Below are 23,386 nucleotides of genomic sequence, written 5' to 3' on the forward strand. Positions count from 1 at the left end.
GAATGAAGATCAAGATTGAGAAAATACTAGGCAGTTGATTCTCGTCTACATAAAGAAATCAAATTTGATTAAAAAATCTTGTCATCTGTTCCACAAATAGTTGTCGAGTTTACACGTATGACATTGAAACGATCTACATTACCGATAAAACGTTTTCATCGTTTTAACAGCTTTTCATTCTGCCAATATTCGATTCCTTTGAATATACAAGTGAAGTCTACAAGCCATGTCTTAAATTCTGGAATATTATTTTAAAGGTATCCGAAAGTGTAAATTTTTACCTGTTTGTCACATTATCTCGACCATTAGGTTGACCGAGAAATTAACGTACAGCAGTATATCTACAAAACAAATAAAATCAAGCTCATCAACATCCTATCATTTTGGCTTACACACCTATTCACTTGATAGTGACCTAGAAAAATAATATCGATTGGCTCGAAATGTGATCACGATATATATATATATATATATATATATATATATATATATATATATATATATATATATATATATATATATATATCAAATAGTTCATTTACCATATAAGCGAAATAAAGTTTTCTGAACTAAAGTGCACATAGATTAAGTAACTCAAATTAATGCTATGACTACTGATCAATATTTTTACTTTGTTATCAATCATTGAGTCATTCATCTCATGTTATGTATTTTAACCACGGACTAAAGGTTCTATGTCTCATATTTTAAAATTTTCCTAGTGCTTTAATCAGTAAACAGAGTGGTTTTGTTTACCTACTTCAAAAGTTTCTAAAACGTTTCTTCTCAACTTCTGTTTATTATTTATTTTTGTCCGATTCTTGCCTCATAAACACCATTGATAGGGAAGAAAAGATCTGTTGTAAAGTAATTTTGTCATATGGTACAAATCTATAGGTGGGGGTGACTTAGTGGTAAAGGCATTCGACTTTCGGGCTATCACGTTCGAAATTGAAACCCTACGTCATCCACTTCAGTTTGGGTAATCGGGTAGTATCATTGACCATCACACTTAGAGTACAGTTCATGTTCAAGTAATTGATGAATAAATTGATTTATTTCCATTCCTTTATCGCAGCCCTTAAATCCGAATTGGTAATATGCTAAAAACTTCTGTGAATTGACCCTTCACTCCCAGTTATACCTACCTGTTTACTAATAGATATAAAGAACGAATGCCGATGGTGATAAGTTTGAGCGGCACAGCTGTTTGAGAATGATTTCAAAAGACATCACATTCGCTAACACTTTTTCTATAGCAGTCACTTAGCTACCTAAGAGCATGTTTGATCAAAAAATTTCTGGCGATGATAAGGCACTGGGCATGATAAAGAGCCAGAATTCTCTATTATCTTTGAGCAAACTCTGGATATCAACCAATCAAATGTAAACATCGGACTTCTGTTTCCAATTTTGTGGGAACGCTCTCGTTATCCTCGGCCTTATCAGTGCATTTGAGGAACAGGCAAAATATTTTAGATTTTCGTGAACAGCTAAAAGTCGACTGTTTGTAAAGTGTTGCTTTCTGATGCTGTAACTTGAGAAAAGTGGATATCATAATATCCTGCACATGGTATTATCGAAGGCTCTTAGAATAACACCAATTTTTGTCAGTTACTTCTTATTCGATTGCTTATAATTGTCCGAACAGAATTACTTAGTTGTATTATTTTTATTGAAATACATCAGTTCAGATGTCCATATGAGGCTAAGTGCACAAACCATGGTACTAACCAGCTTAACGAGACAACTGGGATCTCTGTAGCCTAGAGAAGAATAAATTAAGTCGACTTATGATTTAGTTTTATCCAGTTTGGGTCAATAATGGTAGACGAGAGGAAAGGATTTAGTGTTATTTACTGTATTCCTTTGTAATCTAATGGGATACAAAATTTTTCCCATAGCTGAACCTAGATTTTACCTACATATGCATTACGTCTTTTCTATTGTTTGCGTAATGTTGATTGCTTTTTACGTTTTGGTTCTTATCATATGCTAAATTTTGTTTGTTTTATCATGTTACCTTTATTATTTTTGCTGTTAACATCACATTTGTCACTGTACTGTTGTTTATTTATTAAATGCTTTTCCGTACCCTACACTTTTTTTATAATTTGACTTACAAATCGGCATAAATAGCTCACTGTTTTCTATAAATTTATTCATAGTTATGCCTAGTAGAAAGATTCTGAAAAGCATCTAATCGTCGAAAAACAGTTGTTCGTTTATTCTCCTTGTTTTGTAATTCAGCAGTTAAAATGTGATACCAATAAATTTTATTTGATATTTGTTTGGAGTAAAAAGACCGTTTAGAGGCAGAAAGTGATGGGATTGAGGTAACTGCACTATAAGATATTTACTAATGATATATTTATGTATTCGTGAAGTTTTCTCTTTGTGTATGCTGTGCATACTGTTATTCTCCCTTGAATTTTTGATTTAAAGTACTTTCCAAAACTGGTAAAACGATAGTGAAATGTTGGAAGCTGAGAAATATGAACAATCATCATCACCGTCGTCAGTATCTGATCTTATCGATAGTGAGAATTGTGGAATAGATGCAATTCGGGTTTGTGTTTACCTTGAAAGTCATATTAACCTATTTTAAATGATTCTCTATTGTTAAATTTCATAGTTCCCAAACTATAACTCCCTTTTGGTATATCTTTAATAGAGTTTAAGGGTTTTGAAGAGATATGAATTTTGTTAACCATAATAAATGGTATTCGTCACAGATATTCTCTGTCGCTATTAACAGTAATATAACTAATGTGTGAAGTTTAGGTATATGTACTCGGCCTTACGTCACGCTATTGATAAGAAGGCTGCTGAAACTGTCCAAACCAATGTATTTAGGAAGTTTTAAACATATAACCAATTGATTGAAAGCCAGCTGCTCTAGTCGCTAAGCCACAGCTCCAACGCCATTCTCAACGGTCTGCTATAAAAGTGTTATTGGTGATAATATTTCCTGATTTCTATTATTGAATCGATTTTCGGCTGTTCGATCGGACTAAAGTGCATGAGTCGCATCATACTGTTGCTTGAAGACACTGACTAGACTGAAAATTTTCCGAAAAATTTGAGCAATTTTTAAAAAAATGTTCAACTTGCATTTTGTATCTGTAAAGTGAGTGGTCGCTAACTTTTTTATCCAGATGTCTAATCTAAAAGCAAGAAATTAGATCGTTGAAGATTTGCATTGAAAGAGCCAGTTTTCCCTTGTTTGTAATAAGCTCCGAGAAAAGATGAATTTTACTTGATAATATCTACTTTTACTAGAATCATTTATAAGAAAACCCAATTTCTTTGTTGTGAATTCATGTATCATCGTATTTCAATAAGCTATTTCCATAAACCTTAGCTTACAAACAGACTGCTTACCATATTTTCTCACAACCTATTACTCATATCATTTTAGAATGAAATGTAGGTTGGTTGTGGTTTGAAATACTAAAATTTATATACTAGTGTTCTGTGATTTAGAATATATGTAAACGACCCTCATAGTTACTGATTTTTATGTAGAATAGATGACATCTAGCTAAAAGTAGAATACAGGACGCGCGTTTTTCCCTATTTAGGACTATTCAGCGGGACGTACCTATATCTCAGAGCTGATGTTCACTCCTGGATGATTTCTAATGGATTCAAACCAGTTTTAAACGGCTTCACAAACAACGTCACGTCTAAGTAATTCAAGTTACCACTGACCTATTGTAGAATTGATATATTTACAGCTGAAAGATCATTGAGTAATGACCACTATCATGTTTGTCTAGTCCTTAAGCACTGGTCAAATTCGATCAAGGTGAAATGTATATATGTCTATAAGAGGTCTTGTAAATCATGGAACAGTGTATTCAGTTTACATCCTACTTAACATACTCTGCTTTTTATTCGAACAATCCTGATTATTTTAGTCTTTGACTATTCTGTCGTCATATGCACAAGGGTTATTGTATTATCCAACCACTGCCAGGGAAGTTCTACTCACTGCCATCTCATGGCGATGATGTTGTTTACGAAATTCAGAGGACGAAATGGGAATGTCCGGCGCTTTAACCGGGTTGGTGGGTATGGAGGATCTACTTAGGGGAGTAGGGAAACCCTCATTCCAAACCAGTGATGCACATGAGCTCCAGGATCCTAAGGAAACAAATGGCGTATGAACAGATTGTTGGTCACCAGCTACCATGGGACTGCATCTCCTGATGTTGCTCCACTGCCTTGTGGATCAGACCATTAGGCTGAAGGTTTCGGGTGCCTGTTTCGGTTTGAGCATTCGAGCAGTATCCCAGCCCTCACACAAATCGAATGATTTATGTAGCGCATATCTGTTTGGTGCTTCCTTGTATCAGTGTTTATGTGTTTGAATAAATAAAATAAATAAATAAATATTGTATTATCCAGTGTCATGTGACGATCTAATATTAGGTCAGTCTAGTGAACCCATTTTGATTGTCTAGAGAACAGAGTGAAGCTCAATATTTTATACAAGATTATTAAAGTTGTCTCGTGATTTTTACACTTAAATATTTTTTATTGAAAATTCTGTAATTGTACTATTCACTTTTCCTTGTATTGGCTATGTGTACGTTATCACTATTGAAAATACCAAACGGGAATATTCATCACAGAAATCTTTCAACATTAAAGATTCTGTCAGCTGTTCGTCTTCAATTATTCCAGATGAAGTTTCTTCACGTTTCATACCCATAGGATCTTTTCTTTCATCAATACTTGAACCTATTCCACAAGGTCAGGAATTAGCAGTCGGTTCAATGACTACTTCCACAGGTGTGTTATTAGTTTGTTATCTAAGGACAAGAATTATGTGTACTATTAGATACCCTAATTGGTAATCTGTGTTTATTGGCTTAATGCATAAATTACAATTTCTATTGATAATTGATATGTCATTTTTCCTCTTTATTGTATGATTAATTTTCTAATGAATTTAGTGGTTGCGAATAAGTGCTTATTGTAAATGATAATCGATCATTTATTTTATTGCACTATGATAGCGTTTTTTGAATGATCACTTAAACAAATATATACTTATTACGTCAAGTTTTCAACGATAATTGTCTGATTGAATGAATCAAGAGAGACAAACACAGTTAACTATCAGTCACTTATCATCTTTTCTTTTTATTTGTTCACTTTTAAATACCGTAAACTTATATTTCTCGATACAGCTTAGAAGTTCTTAGATTAATTTTACTGAATATACGTCAAATCTAACTTTATAATAAGAATAATAAATGATTATTTTTAACGTGAGAATATATTCTGTGAAAATAATGAAAAACAGTATTGTAGCTTATACACAGTTGGAACAGATTCACTAGACAATTGAATATTTGATGTGCATAAAAAAAGCCAATCTATTGATTTCATCCGAAATTCGCATGTTGTAGCATATAACGCTAACTTGTAATTGTGCTTGATGGATTTAAATGACTGGTTGCTGGTGCAAAAAGAGACATTATTGAATGATTTGTTTCTTTTACTTATCCTTATTAAACAGTTTACATTCATCCTTCTATACATTCAATTCACATTAATTATTTTTTAGATGAATCAAAATTCACCGTTCAAAATTATCATTCCTCTTCTAATCATCATACAACAACAAAATTGAAAAATGAAGTCTGTTGCCCTTGTCGTTTAATCAATTCTCGTGTAACACAACAAAGAAATTATCCGCGGGACACAGGACAAACATGCAATTCTGCAACACCACTAACAACTAACGTAACAGAGGCAATCGCAAAGCAAACTATTGTAAGTTTTAGTTTTCAAAATTCATATTATTTTAATGAATTTTCGGTACGTTGTATGTCTGTGTTCACGCATTTGTAATAATCTGTTATTATTTGTTATACTAATCATATGTGAAATGACAGGTACATAGTTGGATAATTGAAAACAGTTTCCTGATCTTTTGCGGACTCTCCACCCTCAGCCGTACCAGGGCATTTGGGGGCGATATCACCAGATCTCATTTTTGGTTTACATTTAATCACATTCAAGCGACAGATAGGTATTTTCCTTAGCAATCCAACTTCTTGTAAGTATATAATGATGCTTTTCACTGAATTTAGTCATTTTGCAGTCGATAATCATTCTGTTGTTTAATTAAAGTCTATGTTATGACATCAGCATAACTTTTTTCTCATAGGTGGAGCCTTACATACCAACTTTAATACTTACATAAAGATCCATTAACTAAATACTTGTATTTTTTCTATTTTTGCATATAACTAACATTGTAGAATACTTACATGCTAACTTAAGCCTGCTGCTCATCATTGGGCATGCCATCAAAAATACCTTTATGCAGCAATGTATATCAGCTAGTGATTTGTGAAACTCAAGATATTTAATTGATTTTATGATTTTCTCATTCTAGTGTTATTCATTTATCGACTGCACAAGTTAATATATTCCTCTTTGATCCACACTTTGGTTGTTTGAGAACCAGTTATAACCAACTGCCTGAACCCAAGGAGAGCAAATTCTGAGCCCTATGAATAATCATTTAAAAGTTCAGTGCTCTAACCAGTAAATCACCACTCCAATTTGTATATTCAGCTTTCGCGTATAAAATCCATTTGACAGTTAACATCATATTGTCATCTCTTCATAATCATTTATATAGAAATTTCAGAAGCAACGTTTGCTTCGAGATTCTATTTTGCTCTGATACTTAAAATGAACATAAAATTCATATCAGATATACATGCAAATGTACTAAACCGTGTAATATATTTACTGGTATTATGTACTTTTATTACAAACCTGTAGACGAAGTCAACACAAATCACACTAGATACTAAACATGTACTTAGCTATCTCATGTGATTTATAGTTAGAGAAAACTTGACTTTTTCTATACTCTGAAACAAATAGTTGTTTTGTTTTCTACATTCAATTAGTAGATGAGATGTGAATTCCTCTCTGTTTTTGTGTTCTTTGTTGGTAGGTACAATAGTTAAATATTCTGTTTTCGTTCTGTCTGAGCGCTCGCTTTATGCTTCTTATTGCTATTGTAATTATCATAGTACGAAGCCTTATTATTCACCTTAATTACAACTGTCCTAAAAGCTTGATATCTGTAGGTTAAATTTCTTAAAAAACTTTTCTCTCCTTCATCTTACTCGTTTGAATTAAAATTAGTAAGTATTATTTCTTTAGTTAGATTATTATATGTAAATCAGTCGGTCAGAATTGAGAAAATCTCCTCTTGAGTTTTTGCATGAAATTCAAAGATGAATAACTGTCATCTTAGATCACATGAAAAGTCGATCAGAAATATATTTTGGTGATGCTCAAAACATTTTACAATTATTAAGAATAGTTCCTATTTTTGTTATTCTAGACTAAAAATGAGTGTTAAATGTATCAAAATCCTCATTTTTTTCGTATGTAGACCGTGAATAACATGTTAATCAATCAGTTTGCGTTTCAACTTTGTTAATAGTGAACTCTCAAACAAACAAATTTGTTAGATGTTCATTGAATAGTAGACGATCGAGTGAAGTTTGAATAGCAAGATAGATGACTATCTTCATGCTTGAATTCCGTATATCGATAAAGAGATATAATTCACTTTTCTTTGCTCTTAAAAAAGTTGGTTAGTACAGAGTTCCTATAGGGGATGATTAATTTTCTATGAAACTACTTAGGATTATGAGGAAGGTTCAAAAAGAAAGCTTAAGAGTGATTATTTACATACAGATTCGTAAGGTTATATAGTGATATTTTCACAGTATTTAGATTGCATAATTGTCAACAAACCTTTAGAAAAATACTGATCAACTACTTGAAACTACTCAGTCAGTAAGTAACAACGTAGAACTTCGTACGTACGTACATCAGTTCGAGTTGCCATACCACATTAGCGCAGAGATGCAGTTGTCGATTCAAATTTGGTAGTGGTAGTAAGAGTATATACAGTAATCGGAAAGATTAGCGTTTGAAGATGTTATTCAAGGAGTATAATCCAGTGAAATAAATTTGGAAAGAGAAAGAGAGATATGGAGAATCCAGGAGATTAGAATTTGGGAGAACACAAAGAGTGGATGCACCTGTGCCATTGCAAACGATTTTGAGCCATGTCATTCAAGGTCTCTAACCATCGGTTGCTATCATCTCGTGGATCCCAACCAGGTAGTCTACACCTACCAACATGACTCAGTCCACTTGTCAGTGACTTTTTGGATTTGTGCCACGTTTTGGTCTGGGCGCTCTTAGCTTTCTTCCAGCCTACTCCTACACCATAAAACTACTAGACTCTAATAGGTATCATCACTCTTATTACGAAACATTTTCGATTTATATATATTCTGCTCATTGTCTGGAAAGTGACTAAAAAATTACTTGGTCGTTTTAACTTTGGTGTTGGCTCATCTATATATTTTAGTTTAACCCTTTTTCTGTTGGACTGTTGGTGTATACTTTGATATTTATCAAAAATTATTCTTTATTGTGGGCATTTCTGTTTTGCCAATGTATCTTTAATGGATGTGAACAGTGTCGGAAGTGAAATTTCAAAGTTTCTGTTCTATCAGTGTATTAACTTCACTATGAATTGATGATATACTTCGTGATTTAGTTAGCATTTCTATGCTACTAGATCACCTAATCTATAGAATGTCAATATTGAGCTAGTGGACTAATCGTTAAAGCATGTGGATTTTAATCACTAGGTATCAGATTCAAACCCACACTCCATCTACTTTCATTTCGGGCAATCAAGTTATCATTAAGCTTTAAACAAAAAATATAACTCAAAATGAAGTTCATGAGTATTGACTTGGCCACTGAGTTACATCAATGATTTAGTTAATTGACCGAAAGCATAATCATTATCTGACAAGTGCCAAATTGTTTTCATTTATCCATGAGTGTTATAATAGAGGTTTACTAGGACAGCTGAATATTTTTCGGCATATTGATAATTTAACTTATTACATGAAAAGACTTATTATTCATTATGTTGTTAATTCCGTTTCATAAATTTTATGAAAATAGTTTATTGATTGATTTATGACCTTGTATTTTAGCAGCTGATTACAGTTATAAACATGCTGTATTATAGAAGATTTTCCCAATTTAATAGTAGGCTTACTTCACTTCCTGTATAAACTGAAGTTAGTCTGTTCAATTTCCTAAAATAAAATTGGCAACATGGAGCAATGTAGCGGAATGGTTATTTTTCATCTAACTATGATGGACGGATGTAGTCTTTTTTATTGATTACAAGTCATTGTCTCCAAAATCTCATTGTTAACTACAAGAAAGTAAAGACTTTTATTCGTTGATGAAATTACTAGCTTTTCTGCCTGCTGTATATTATGTTGGGTCTTGGCAAAACACATGTATTTTCTCGGTGGTTTGATTATCTGCTTTTGACATTCAATTTTAATCTGTTGAGTTTTCGGAGCGATAAACTGTTCCATTTATCAAGTTTACAACATTCACATAGATATCATCGACTTAAATAATATAATAACTGAAGACCCAATGTATTAGGTTTTAGTCATAAAACTTCCGTTTGATTAATCTGTCAATGGGAAACGTTTTTTTTCAAACTTATGGGAAATTATTCAATTTTAGAAAATCACGTTAATTGGCTGCAAAGAAAAATGCGTTTAGAAAGCGTTTACTTACTAAACTGATTAGTTCCATAAGATGTGTTCATCGTTTTCAATGAGATCTAATTAAAAATAACATTGTCCGTGTATATGTGTGCTGTTCTAGTTTTCTTCAGCTCAACAACTTTCATCTAACATTTCTTCATCTTGCATTAAATTATTCATAAAGTTGGTGCATGTTTATGTAAACCTTTCAGTCTTAGTTAGAAAATTGTTTCCTACTTTTGTCGGTAACGCTAAACTATACTCAAGGCCTTGAATTTTTTTTTCTGGTTAGCGTTTATTTAGCGAGTTAGTTTTCTACGGGATGGGGACGCTAACCCTATACCCAACCCTCCTTTATCCGGGCTTGGGACCGGCAGTCGCCCCCGGAGGGACTCCAGGTGGAGTGAAAATAGCTAATTTTTAAACGCAATCACGGATAGCCTGGTGCCAGAAACCATGTTTTTTTTTACTGGATTTCGTATTTTGGCTAATTTAAATGGCTATATGGTCGTCGATGACTTTTAGAACTACGGGCTTTTGAAAAATAAGATTTTATATAACTATGGACAGAAAATGACATGCAGAGAAGGTATAATTTTCAGAGATGAGGTTGTTTTACAACACACTTCATGCTGGGCAAAGACGTCTATGGGAAACGCCTTTTTCGAATGATCGAATTTATAAGTCTACATAACCTGTATTATGATTGTTAGGGTTCGTATGTAAGAGTTACGGTATTCGGGTTACCATTTTTCTGCAATATTCGATTCATTTGCAACTGCTGCATCCTGGCTAACGTTTAATTGGTTAATCTCAAAAACCTGTGATTTCCATCAGTAAAGTTCTATCCTATTCACCCTAAATATGACTCCTTTTTGACATTTAATTCAGTATTTTAAGTGAATTTTCAAACTGTGTATTCGTTAGCTAATAAATAAGTTTTATAATTATCAGTCACATACATTCCCTGAATGCAAGATGGTTTTACTGTGATTAATAATAACTCAGAATATCGGAAATGACACAGATTTAGATCATCAGCGGGTTGTGGCCAAGAAGAAACTAAAACTAAGCGAGCACTGGACAGGTATTTTTACAAATTTGAATACACCCTTCCTTCGATTTGCTGACAAACTTAACGAATTCAAAATAGTTCTCAGTAATAGTTTCTAAACCTTATAAGATTTACTCCCCAGCTATTCACATAAACTGGAGTATCATTTAAAACTAGAAAGCGTTGTATAGTTGTTTATTCTTGTTTGATGCCGGTGATATTCATACAATTATTGTCTGCTGATTGCTTCACTATCTCGTGAATTGACTGTCGATTGGTCGCAAATTATTGATGTAGAAATCTGGAGTTTCTAGGCTCCATTCGTATCAAGGTCGTGTTCAGTTTCCTCTGGTTTTCATTGGAGAAAACCCATCTACAAACAATTTGTTTTTATTCATCAAGCATACTTGTTGGTTTTTTTTCTTTCAAATAGTCGTACCCTAAATATTTCTCTTCTTAGCGCAGATGACATTTTCAATTAATTGTGTCAAATAGTCCAGGGTTTATTTTGATTATTTATGTGAATTTGTTTACTTATTTATGGGATCACTTAGTCGCGTGACTCATATACCTTTTATGTGACTCAATATGAACCATGACAATAACCTTGATACATGAAAAATTAATTCATAATCAATAGAATGTTCATTATCTCCTAAACTTTTTATTTTTTTCAATTTTATGCATCTTAACTTGGATGAGTTGGTTTTCACAGTTTTAATTCTAATTATAGTTTGATTCACTTATTCGTAAAATATTGTTATGTATTATCTATAAGAGTGATTGGGAATTGGATTCCACATACTTCATTAATCTTATTTATCACTCGTATAGTTTGGTTTACCTGGTACTATAGTAAATATTCATGTTGTAGTTAGTTTGAATTGAGTCTAGGCTATTACTGTATTTGATTATATGTTTATTATTTTACATGAGTTAGCTGTTGTTATAGGCTCGTTCAAGCGTGTTTTTGAAAATGGAGAGAGATTATCTATACTTCGTGTATTTTTTGAATAAATCAATGAACACTCCATAGTTGATTGTTGTAAATAGGATCAAACCGACATAATGAACCTAGACTTGTTTTTGTTTACCGAAAAGTATTTTAAGCATATTCTTGTACAATCCTCTATATAATTCCGCGAGTGAGATTTTCGTGCCCTTCCGTACCCGTATTTATGTGTTTAAATAAATAAAGTTAGTCAATTAGTTACTGTGGTAAATTATTATTGACTACATTTAAGAGTGATATCTATCAGGAAAATATACCTGGTGACAAATCGACGGAATGTTTGACTATCTACATAGTTTTCTAACTGAAAAGGATTTCAATCTTTCATTGTTCTTATCTTTCTTAATAATTCATCAAAACCTATCCTTAAACTGATTATGATGAACAAAGTTTAACATATATCGGATTGCATAGAGTAGAAATTGACGGAGTAATTTAAAAAAAAACATTGGGAATAAAGGTTGGATCAAAAGTAAATCACTCACGGAAATTCGTACCAGGCTTCACATTGATTACGACTGACTAATTGTAGTGATGACTGGTTTGTGCTCACTGGGTTCAGATTTTTATTTTTGTTACTTTTACATTCATTGACACTAAAATGTAATTCATTCACCAGGTAAAATTTAGGTAGTCAGATGTGAACCGTAATGTATATGTGTGACCGCTAGTCGGTCAATCATCATCAACGTAAAACATAGTATAAGTATGTGTTAGCTCAAATGACCGTACTATGGCTAGTGATACTCTCCAGTACAGAAATAGGAGTAAATAGACTAGCTTTAAGATGTAGGTCCATTGAAATAATAATCTTGTTAGTTATTTCAATGAAATAGCATTTAAAAAATACCAACGGTATTGAATCATTGTTCATCACAGAGTACTAAAAAGCCTTGACATCTTACACAGGAAACGTGTGATAGTTGTAATTATGTTAATTATACATTTATTTTACTGGTAATTAATGGAGGATTTGAATTGAACCTGAATATATTTGTTCGCCGGTAACGTGAGAAATCTTCACTTGATTTGCAGTCTTTTCTAGCCACTATGTATGCTACTAACTAATAAGACCGGATGAGGAGCTGTATCGTCGAATGTTGCACAAATATGCTTACAAATCGTGTTTTTTACATGGACAGATTGATCCCGACATAAACATGGACGTTTGGTAACTTTCTCTGGTTAAGTTACTTGCATCCAATTCACAATGTAATTATAAGACACTATGTAGTTTGTCTAGTTTCCTCAGTAATATCAAATTTTACACAGCTTTGTGTTTATTGTTTCCCGGATTAATAGATTTTATCACTTAAATTACTCAGTGTTAAATCTTGAATCTCTGTAATCAACTAAGCCTCAGGGTTCACTCACCAACCAATCCAGTTTGATAAGTTTCTCTTTTTTGTACAAAGGTATGGATACCAATGTAAAATGAGTAAATGGTCATTTCCTTTATTTAACTATTTAGTTTCCAAGTTATAAAACAGAATTCTATAAAACCTTCACTTTCACTATTCCCATTTATATGGCTGGTTAAAGAGCGTATAGGTGTTTTCAAAGATACAGTCATAATCATCGGGTCATTGCTCACAAGCATTTCGTTGACTCTTCAACTTCTTTCCATACTAACAGTGTTGTGCTCAAGATTAAATAAGTAACTATCATCGGCCTTACAATGATCTTAAAAGTAAAATTATCTTCAGTTTTTGGATCCTATGTTCTGTGATTTTCAGATGCATGAACCTATTGCAAGTCTATTCAGGTTTATTGATTGTATGGAAAATATGTATACAATCTAGTTTATCTTTATTTTCTGTAATAAATTATTCATTTACATCAAGTGCAGTCGGAATCATCAATAACTGGGTGGAGATTCTCAAGGTCTCTTTTTTAGTCATTCAGTAACGGTGGTAAATTATAGTTACAGGAAATTTTTTTCAGTCCATTTAACTAACTGAATATTACAGCCAATTGTTTCTGGTTTCTGATATTTAAAATTAGTCAATTGAGATAACATTCAATGTAGGTTTTTTCTCGTCGTTGTTTTCGAAAAGTCCATAAACCAAATAGACTGGATCATATCAACAAATCACTTTTCAGTAAATTGACTAATCTTCGGAGTTTTTCATGATTTTTATTACTTACCCTGTTTTTGTGTGTTAAGTAACGTTGACATTTTTCAAAATGCTTTTTAGTCTTCAAACCATCCTTTAAATGTTCATGGACATGGAGATAATCATACAAGTAATCGAGATTCTGTTTCTTCAAGATCTAGTTGGGCTCGTAGCATATTTGAACGTTTACGAGCTTCATCATTAACATCATCTACTAATGAGTCGAAAGCACATCATAATTCTAATGGTCAAAATGAATTTTTATTTCGATTCAAAGAGCACAATAGTAACCATAGTCATAGTGTAAATATATCATCTGATGTAATTGATCCCAGGCGTTTACCAAAAGCTCATGGACCTGCAAGTAATTGTTTGGAATTTTCTAAACGACCTTTGCAAAAGTCCAATAACCATTTACATTCGAAATCGATTCCAGTATCTTCAACACATGCTGATTTGATGTCTCCTGGTCTATCGAATTCGTTACAATCTTCTATCATCAATAATAATCATAATAAACACAGAAAACGTATTCGCTGGGTATGTTTCAAGTTATGTTTACAAAAATAACTGAAAACTAAAAATATAAATTTTTTGCTTATATACTGAATTCGTTTTTTTGGGACAAGGTGTTGTTTGAGATTCTAACTAGATTTCATGGTGATTGTCCGATTATTCCAATTTTGAGTGATGTACTTAGCAGCAATATTAATAGTAATAAGAGATTTGTTTGATACCATAAATTTCGTTACATGTAAGGAGTTTCAGTGCGATTTCCTTTCGTTTCCTCAAAGGGTAGACAAGAAAGAAAGTATATCAACAACCAGTGTTTTTGTTTGAATTTCACAGTAGTGAACATTGTAATAAGTTGTAATGGGCATATTAAAAATGCATTCGAATCCATACAGTAAGGGTTCATAACCGTTATTCATTCACAAATAAATATAGAATAGGAGGGTTTATTGCAACATTTGAACAGTTAAAAACAGAAATGGTAGATAGGTTTAGGCAGGAATTCAACTATAGAAAAATCAAAACCAAATGAAAATGATATTTCCAATTATAATGGAAGAAGAGAAAAGACTAAACAGAACAATTGGAACTAGTATCTTCAACAGAAAAATCATCAAGTGTTTACAAATGAGGAAATTATGTCGACTGAATGAGTTTTTACTACTGAAATTAATTTCATATTATATCGTGTAAAGTTTGTAATTACAGGATCCTACAATTTTTTTGTTTGGGCTGATAATTGTCATGGTTTAATGATAGCGAATGACCAGGTTTTGGATTTAGTTATTTTAACACATAAATATTGGTACAAAGGTGCACCAAATGCGTATGCGCCTCACAAATCTTATTTGATATGTATGAGGGCTGTGATACTGCCCGGGTGCCCAAACCGAAGTAGGTGGTTTTCTTAGGGGGTCACACCCTGAGCCTTCGACCTAAAGGTCTGATCCACAAGGCAGTGGAGCAACGTAAAGCGATGCATTCCCATGGTAGCCGGTGACCAACGATTAGTTCATACGCCCTTTGTTTATTTGAGGATACTGGAGACCATGTGCACCATTGGTTTGGAATCAGAGTTTTCGAACTCCCCTAGGTGGACTCTCGATGTCCACCAACCCGGTTAAAGCGCCGGATATTCTCTTTTCGTTCTCTCAATTTCGTAAACGACACCTCCACGAGAAAGCAATGAGTAGGACTTCCCTGGCAGAGGCTATACACGCGTGGCCATGTGAAAGCATTTCGAGATGGAGAGCGAACTCTTTCCACTCTCGGCCGTACCAGGGCATTGTTAGACGAGTGAAGAATATTGGGATTATACGTCATTCACTTCCAAATGTAATCAACTTTTAATTATCATGGTTTATTTCTTGTCCCGACTTATAAGTAGTATGATTTTTCATGTGCCAAACTCTGAATAGATTTTCTTGATGTATCGTATAACCAACTCATCAGGCGTTCACGTACATTCTAACTGCCTTGGTTTTTGAAGTCTTATGATTATTAACGTCAATTCGACAACTTCAACATAGTAGATTAGAGGAAAAACTAATTACCTGTCAAATATTTCAACGTTTCCTATCTTATTCGAATTTTGTTGCCTATTATTAATCACTTTTAGCTTAAGTGTCTATTTGTATTTCATGGTTCCATATGTGTTTAAATTTGTTAGACTGAAGTGGATAAAGCGTTTGTTTGTTTTAAAAGCTTTTATATTTAACGTATTTTTTCTATATGCAGTTCAGTCATTCAACTTCATGTGATACTGGACCTGGCGATCCAACTTTAGGTTAGTTTAAACATATTTACAACTTTATGTTATGTTGTATTATTAAACTGAATGCATATCATTTGTCAGCTTAAGGGTCTGTTTTACTAGAGAATTAACTGGAGAAACATCTACCTAACTGTTAAATTATACGATGTAGAAGCTGAAAAACAATAAAATGAACACTTAAAGCTATCATCTTTATGCTGGAACATTGGTGCTCTTTTCCTGCTATTGCATGATTGTGGGAAATTGGCTGTTGTTTTCGACCATTGAGGTATCACATTTTAGGTTCACCAACCTCTTTTATTCAGTAGTCCCTTCTTGTAAAATAATACTGCTACACTGTTCAAGTTCCCCGAGGATTCTTGCCCGAATATAAGTTGTCCTCAGGTGAGCACTGGCTGCAGAAAAGTGTGAGACATTGAATTGGTCATCTGTCATAGATGTCAGTCTTAACTGTCGACATTCTCGTTTCACAATTCCTGTGTATTTTACCTAGTCATCTGGTTCTCTCTTTTAACACTGATATTGGATATTAAGCAAAGATTCGTGAATTGATTTTAGTGGTTCCATCAAATATAAAGTCTTGTATAAGCTTTGTAAGAATTAGGCTGCTGTACCGTTCACGTTGTCATACTGAGTTTTCGTAAAACCACTCGAACTCTTGTAGCATCACTCAATTTGAAAATATCATTACAGATCTTCGTACTGCTTAAACCATGTGAACCACAAGTAGAACCAGCTGAAGCTTTAAAATGAAGCTCAAAGATAATGTTAATTACTAAGTGTTTGTGAATTACTTGCAGCGCTATGGATACTGGGTTTTGCTAACAAACACACATTTCCTTCATAAGAACTCCCATTATGAGCTAGTTTGTTGAAGATTATGATGATGTTAATGAGTAAGTAACTTTTCAATATGGAAGATAAGCTTGTATTTCAAATTTGGTTTTAAAATTTCTTCCGGTTAAATTATAAATTTTAATTTCAGGTTAGTTAAACCCACTGGATGTGTATCTCTAATTGGGTTATAAATAAATATGAATGTTTTTTTAACGTGTTTAGGTCAGTTTCAAATGTCCCGGGTTATTGTTACATTGATTTTAATTTAATAATAATGATTATAATTATTACCATTAATAATATTCACTGTTACCTTTTTTATGAACCAAATTACTGTGCAGTTGAAAATCTATTGACACAGATTGTTATTTCTGACCTCTTCTCCTACATGTTGCTTAAGCTTATTTTCACATTGAACCATGTTATCTGTCTTTATTCCAAAGTCTTGCAGGAAACTTATAAGTACCGATGTATGTCTTTGTATTCTTGAATCGGTCTTCTTATTTGTGTTTGTAGTCTAAGTTGAGCCATGCGAATTTCATATCTGACTTTTGTCAATTACGTAGTTGCTGCATCAACAAAGTTATTGAAGGATGTAAGACAGAGAAATCTGTACATTTAGTTTAACTTACTCAAGAATTCACTTGTCTTATTCATACAACCAGTTTGTTATTTCACTGCAATTAATATGATTGAATGTTTTTTGTGCATATCTTAATTTTACACAAATTAATTACTCGTCATCAGTGTGTAGAGGATTTAAAACTGTCCGTATCGCTGAAACTATGACCAAAAAAGCATGACTTGTTGACCTATTATTTGGACACACGTGTCCTACTTAGCTTTGGATAATGTTTTAATAACATAAAATAACAGGATATTTTACCAGGCCTGTTCAGAAAACACTATAGTTATGTTGGTAACAGAATAGTAAAGGATATTGATTGAGAAAAAGTAAACAATGATTAGTCATACGATACGTATAATCCCCTGTGAGGGCTTAACTAAAAGGGTCGGTATCTTAGTCCACTGAACCTAGTGTAACCTATGTATATATGTGTATAGATGTTGACGTCTCTATTCCAGTCGATCACCAGGACAAAGAAAAGGGTGAGAGTAAGCAAATTTGCCTGACACCGGTCTTTACTTCGAACGAGTCTGTCAACTGTCCTCCATGCACTATTTTGCAGTTGAATGCATCATAGGAATTCCGTGTGATACTGACTATCTTTTCAGGCACACGTAGTGTCGAAGAAGCCTCCATAATGTTGTCCTTTCCACGCTATCAAGTGCTTTCTCGTAGTCAATGAAGTGAATGTAAAGTGATAAATTCCATTCAGTTGATTGTTCTACAGGAAATAATAAATAATCGTTCTTCTTTATCAGGATAAAATGTCAACTGAATGAATTACACCTAGAGAATTTTATAAGAAAACTACAAAATGTCACTTTTTTTCTGCACATTGTTACAAGTTTTAAATCAACAAATCTACTACATTTAGAGTTACTGTCACATGATAATTTTCTGACCGCAATATATGCGTATGCTCATATGATCACCTGTTTAATTAACTCCCAAAAACATCTCTAAGTAAAACGATAGCAACATTATCATATTTTGTTTTATGAGTTTTTGTATCATTTATTGCGAAATATGATTGGTGATCGGCAACTTTTCTCAGTCATCACTTTTTGTGTGTTAATATAGTTTGTAGTTTTTGTTTATTACTTCATTTATACTTTTACAGTAAATGTAGATCGAGTGATTGTTTTTATCTATCTTTTCTTCTATTCTGCTAAAAAAATCAGTACTGATTCTTGAAAACAGTAACGTATTTGAATTAGATCCAGGTCGCGACAACAAAAAATGCTTTTCTTTCATGAACTATTACGTAGATTAATTGATAGTTTTACTGACGTGAATTTTTACGTAAATTATTTTGTATTGACAGCTGTGTTCAGGTACTCAGTTATTTCTATCTGAAAGGAGTCTACTTTTCAACAGGAAAAGTTTTACATTGACTCATCAGTAATTAACAAGTTATCATTTCAGGGTTTCCTATCGATTACCAACAACAACCTAACAGCAAGGTTTTTAAGTAATAGATAAAGTGATATTATATATTTTTAAGGTTTTTTTAAAAAAATCTCATGAATATGCTTGATCTATAATTTCTATGCACTTATATAAATTCCTTATCTGATAATATGATAACAGGATTTAGGTTTGTAAGTTGTCTATATTTATACCAACTATTAATTCATTAAATTACTTTCATAGTTGAAGTTACGAGTCGATCTAAGCTAGACCACCATTGAGAACCTGGAAACACCGGACGGCCGTTTCGTCCTTGTATGCGACTCCCCAGGAGTGCTCATTAAATTATTAATTCAATTAATAATAACGAAGCTATACAAAACCGTCGAATCAAATAGGTTCAAAGTGCACATTTCTAGATTTTAAACCTAGATTCACAAGTGATTTGTCAACTATCAGCTACTTAATGGGTAATTTTTGAAAGAATACAACACTTCTGACTATAAAGTGAGCGAATTTATCATGTAGGTACGAAGACATAATGATGTTGCTTGTATTGGTAGTGTAAGTCAATTATAACAAATTCGTCTAAAGAACCCTTACAAAACCCAGCGGTCAAAACAAATTTCCAGTTATATGAAGGAGAATTAAATGAAATTGAGAACTGTGTGAGATTAGTTTGATGGAAAACACAATATGGTCCTCCAAAGTAATGATAGCAGTTCATAGCGTCACTCACTATCAGTCAGATTGTTATCATAACCAACATCAGTATCTTCTTTTATATTGCTGAGTTATCGAGTAACTTGACCATCGGATTTATTAAATGATTTATTTAAACACATAAACATTGGTACAACTATGATTGAACACTGAATCCGCAAACTTCCTCAGCTCGGGTAGCCTGGGTTTCACAAACACAAAGCAGAAATACTCTCAATAAAGTGTCGTGAACTTGATATTTTACAGACAGACTAACACAACGACCACGGCGAAGGTGGGGGGGGGGCTCATTGGTTTACGCTTCTGTAGCTTTCTTTATTCATAGACTGGTTTATTCTCTCATGCCAACACCACCCAGGTACGAAAAGATCTTGTTTACTTCTACCATCACAAGTTATATGACAGTTGCTACTGAAAATGTTACTAGTATTAGTAATCTTTTTGTTAAATGTCATATTCTTTATTACACTAGAAAATTGTCATCGAAAATATGGTGGATTGAAAAAAACCATTCTAGGCACATAACTCGTGAATATTCAAAAAAATATGCAAACAATCTTTTAAAACAGTGATTATCTGCAATTTATATTTATATGCTAATGCCTACGACCAGTCCAACTTCCTTGATATCTCATGTATCAATTCCATATTAATCAGTTTTCATCTCTTTAATAGTTATATAGTAAAAGATATGTGTATGAAATCACTATTATGGTACTTCTTAGTATTCTCGGTTATCAGATTCATGATAGATTATAAACATTATTTGAAAGCGTGTAAATACACGTGGTTGGCAAATAATCGTTCAATTTAAATCAGGAAAATTAGTTGCAATAAATGATTGTTGAGCGAAGAAAACTGGTGGTCAAGTTGATTCAACTGGTCACCAGCATTCATAATTTAATTGTTTTGAACTGTTTTAAATGCAATAATTAATTTTTTTTCCTTATCTGATCTCTTTATTTTAAGGTTCATCAAATTATCATTCACAATTAAGTTCATCAGTTGTAGAAGAAATTCAAGGTGCAGTCAATATTTTAGCTGGTTAGTGTTTTTTTTTCTCGATTATTATTATTATTATTATTATTATTATTATTATTGTGCAATGTCTTTATTAATTAGTTATACTGGTTGGCTAATGATTTTTATTGTTGCATAATCGTTATCGATAACGACGAAATTAATCTTAATTAACCATTGTTATAGTTTATTTACATGTGATTTCAATTAGGAAGTTTATACAAGATTATTTCATGTGTTTTTTTGAACATATCAATTGTGTACTGCAAGTTTTCAAAAGTCTTTTTTATTTTAATATCAGGTGAAATAATTAAATAAATAAATAATTAAGAGATGGAGAGAGTGAGAGAGAGAGAGAGAAATATCATTTTTACCGAAACGGAACTGGGTATCTTTATTGTCATATGCGTTATATATATTCTATAAGTATCAATATCTTATGTCACTAGTAGTAGTGGTAGGTAATAATGTCAGTGATTACTATTGATTATATCAAAATACAATGTTACGCGGGTTATTTTTTTTTCTTCAAAAAACTCCCACATAACATGAACACTTGTACATTTGACTCTGTGTAAAATGTGTACAACGTTAAACATTAGATTTTCCAAATTTTCATTCATTTAAAGTCATCACAAATTGACAAATCATGAAAAACATATAAACTACTAAATTTTATATTTTCATATTTTTATTATTTATTTATTTAAACACATAAATATTGGTACAAAGGTGCACCAAATGCGTATGCGCCACACAAATCTTATTTGATATGTATGAGGGCTGTGATACTGCCCGGGTGCCCAAACCGAAGTAGGTGGTTTTCTTAGGGGGTCACACCCTGAGCCTTCGACCTAAAGGTCTGATCCACAAGGCAGTGGAGCAACGTAAAGCGATGCATTCCCATGGTAGCCGGTGACCAACGATTAGTTCATACGCCCTTTGTTTATTTGAGGATACTGGAGACCATGTGCACCATTGGTTTGGAATCAGAGTTTTCGAACTCCCCTAGGTGGACTCTCGATGTCCACCAACCCGGTTAAAGCGCCGGATATTCTCTTTTCGTTCTCTCAATTTCGTAAACGACACCTCCACGAGAAAGCAATGAGTAGGACTTCCCTGGCAGAGGCTATACACGCGTGGCCATGTGAGAGCCTTTCGAGATGAAAAGTTTACTCGCGTTACTCTCGTCCGTACCTGGGCACTTGGAGGCTTATTTATTGATATGCTTGTACACTAAGCTAACATTTCACAGCTTAAAATTTAATACGATCAGTGGATGAAGCTTAGTTTCTTAATGAAAACCCTGTTATTGATTTCTATAGTACAATTGAAAATACATTGATATTAATCGGTTATTACATCAGTTACAGTAATTAGAAAGTATGAGTTGAGTGATTTTCTCTAAACACAGTCACAGTCAGAATGCATTGAAAATTCATGAAGTTATATCACGAAAATTTATTGAAAGTTGACCTTACATTTTCACCTTAAATTCTTCTTAATTAAACATTAATTTCCTTTCTCTAACGTCTGAAAAGTTTCAAATGGAACAATGAAAGTCCTATTCAGTTAGTGGTGGTTAATTACAGTTCACCATTCAGTTGATGTACAGCTACAATTAAAAATATTTTATTTATTTTCTAACCAACATTCCCTAACTACCTAGCCTCAATGTTATTGTTTATTGTAACCTTAACTGTGGATTAAATGTATGGAATTTCATTTATTTTTCAACATGTGTTCGAATAGATATGTTTCCTATAGGTTTTTAAATATACTTTATTGGCGATCAGCAACTTGGAAGAAAATCCGAGTTTAAGATTTCCTGTTGATTACCTTTAGCCACTTAACAATCAAACAAAATATCGAAATCACTGAGTTTGCATACATTCGGCTGAATTTCAGCGTTCACACTATTATCAACTGTTTGCTTTGTTTATTTCTTCAGTGTGATAGTTATATCACATACAAATCATTATTTAAATAATATATGAGTAAAATAAAGTATATTCAAATGTTTATACCGAAATATATGTGCAGTGAGATTGGCGAACACATTAGTTTGAGTTGAATTAACATCCTTTTAAAGAATGTAACGAGTCGTTTCGATTCTCTTAGTTTAATAGTTGAAGTCATGAGTCAGTTGAAACCAGACCACCATGGAAAACCTGCAAGCATCATTGTCTTCAGTGAGTTGCTATCTCACAACAGACCTGGTTGGACTCTACCGGTCACAGCTTCTCACTAGAACTCCAGGAAATACATCTTGGAGATCGTCACTAGTGAGCATATGGTGATTATAATCAGAGAGGGGTTTTGTGGATATTATAATAATTTAATAGTTTAATTCACGAGTCAATTGAAGCTAGACCAACATGGAAAACCTGGAAGCACTGGACGGCCGTTTCATCCTAGTATGAAACTTCTCAGCAATCCATTTAAACAAATATGATGAAATGAGTCTATGTACTGTTTTCAAAGTCTTTATGTTTTCCTCGTGTTAAAAAATAAAAAAAATCTTATTTGGATAGAAGTTCATAGCTAATAAATCTATCGTAAAATCCAAGGTTTCAAATTAATATTTATATTACTAACGAATAAAGTAATATCGTATTGAATAGGAGTATTAAGCATGTGCAATACTT

The 23,386-nt window shown here is 32.9% G+C and overlaps 1 protein-coding gene across 1 annotated transcript in view; it reads left to right on the top strand.

Moving 5' to 3' along the window:
* Window positions 1-544: 544 nt before the first annotated feature.
* SNF4 (AMP-activated serine/threonine-protein kinase regulatory subunit) overlaps window positions 545-23,386 on the top strand; it is a 44,422-nt gene continuing 21,580 nt past the window's right edge. Inside the window, exons 1-6 of the mRNA XM_051217960.1 lie at window positions 545-2,569; window positions 4,641-4,800; window positions 5,582-5,790; window positions 13,915-14,373; window positions 16,084-16,132; window positions 20,688-20,762. Coding sequence (XP_051064394.1) covers window positions 2,477-2,569; window positions 4,641-4,800; window positions 5,582-5,790; window positions 13,915-14,373; window positions 16,084-16,132; window positions 20,688-20,762 — 1,045 coding nt within the window. The 5' untranslated portion in view covers window positions 545-2,476. The remainder of the gene's footprint in view (window positions 2,570-4,640; window positions 4,801-5,581; window positions 5,791-13,914; window positions 14,374-16,083; window positions 16,133-20,687; window positions 20,763-23,386) is intronic.

Source organism: Schistosoma haematobium, chromosome 7 (genome assembly GCF_000699445.3).
Source record: "Schistosoma haematobium chromosome 7, whole genome shotgun sequence".
Classification (NCBI taxonomy): Eukaryota; Metazoa; Platyhelminthes; class Trematoda; order Strigeidida; family Schistosomatidae; genus Schistosoma; species Schistosoma haematobium.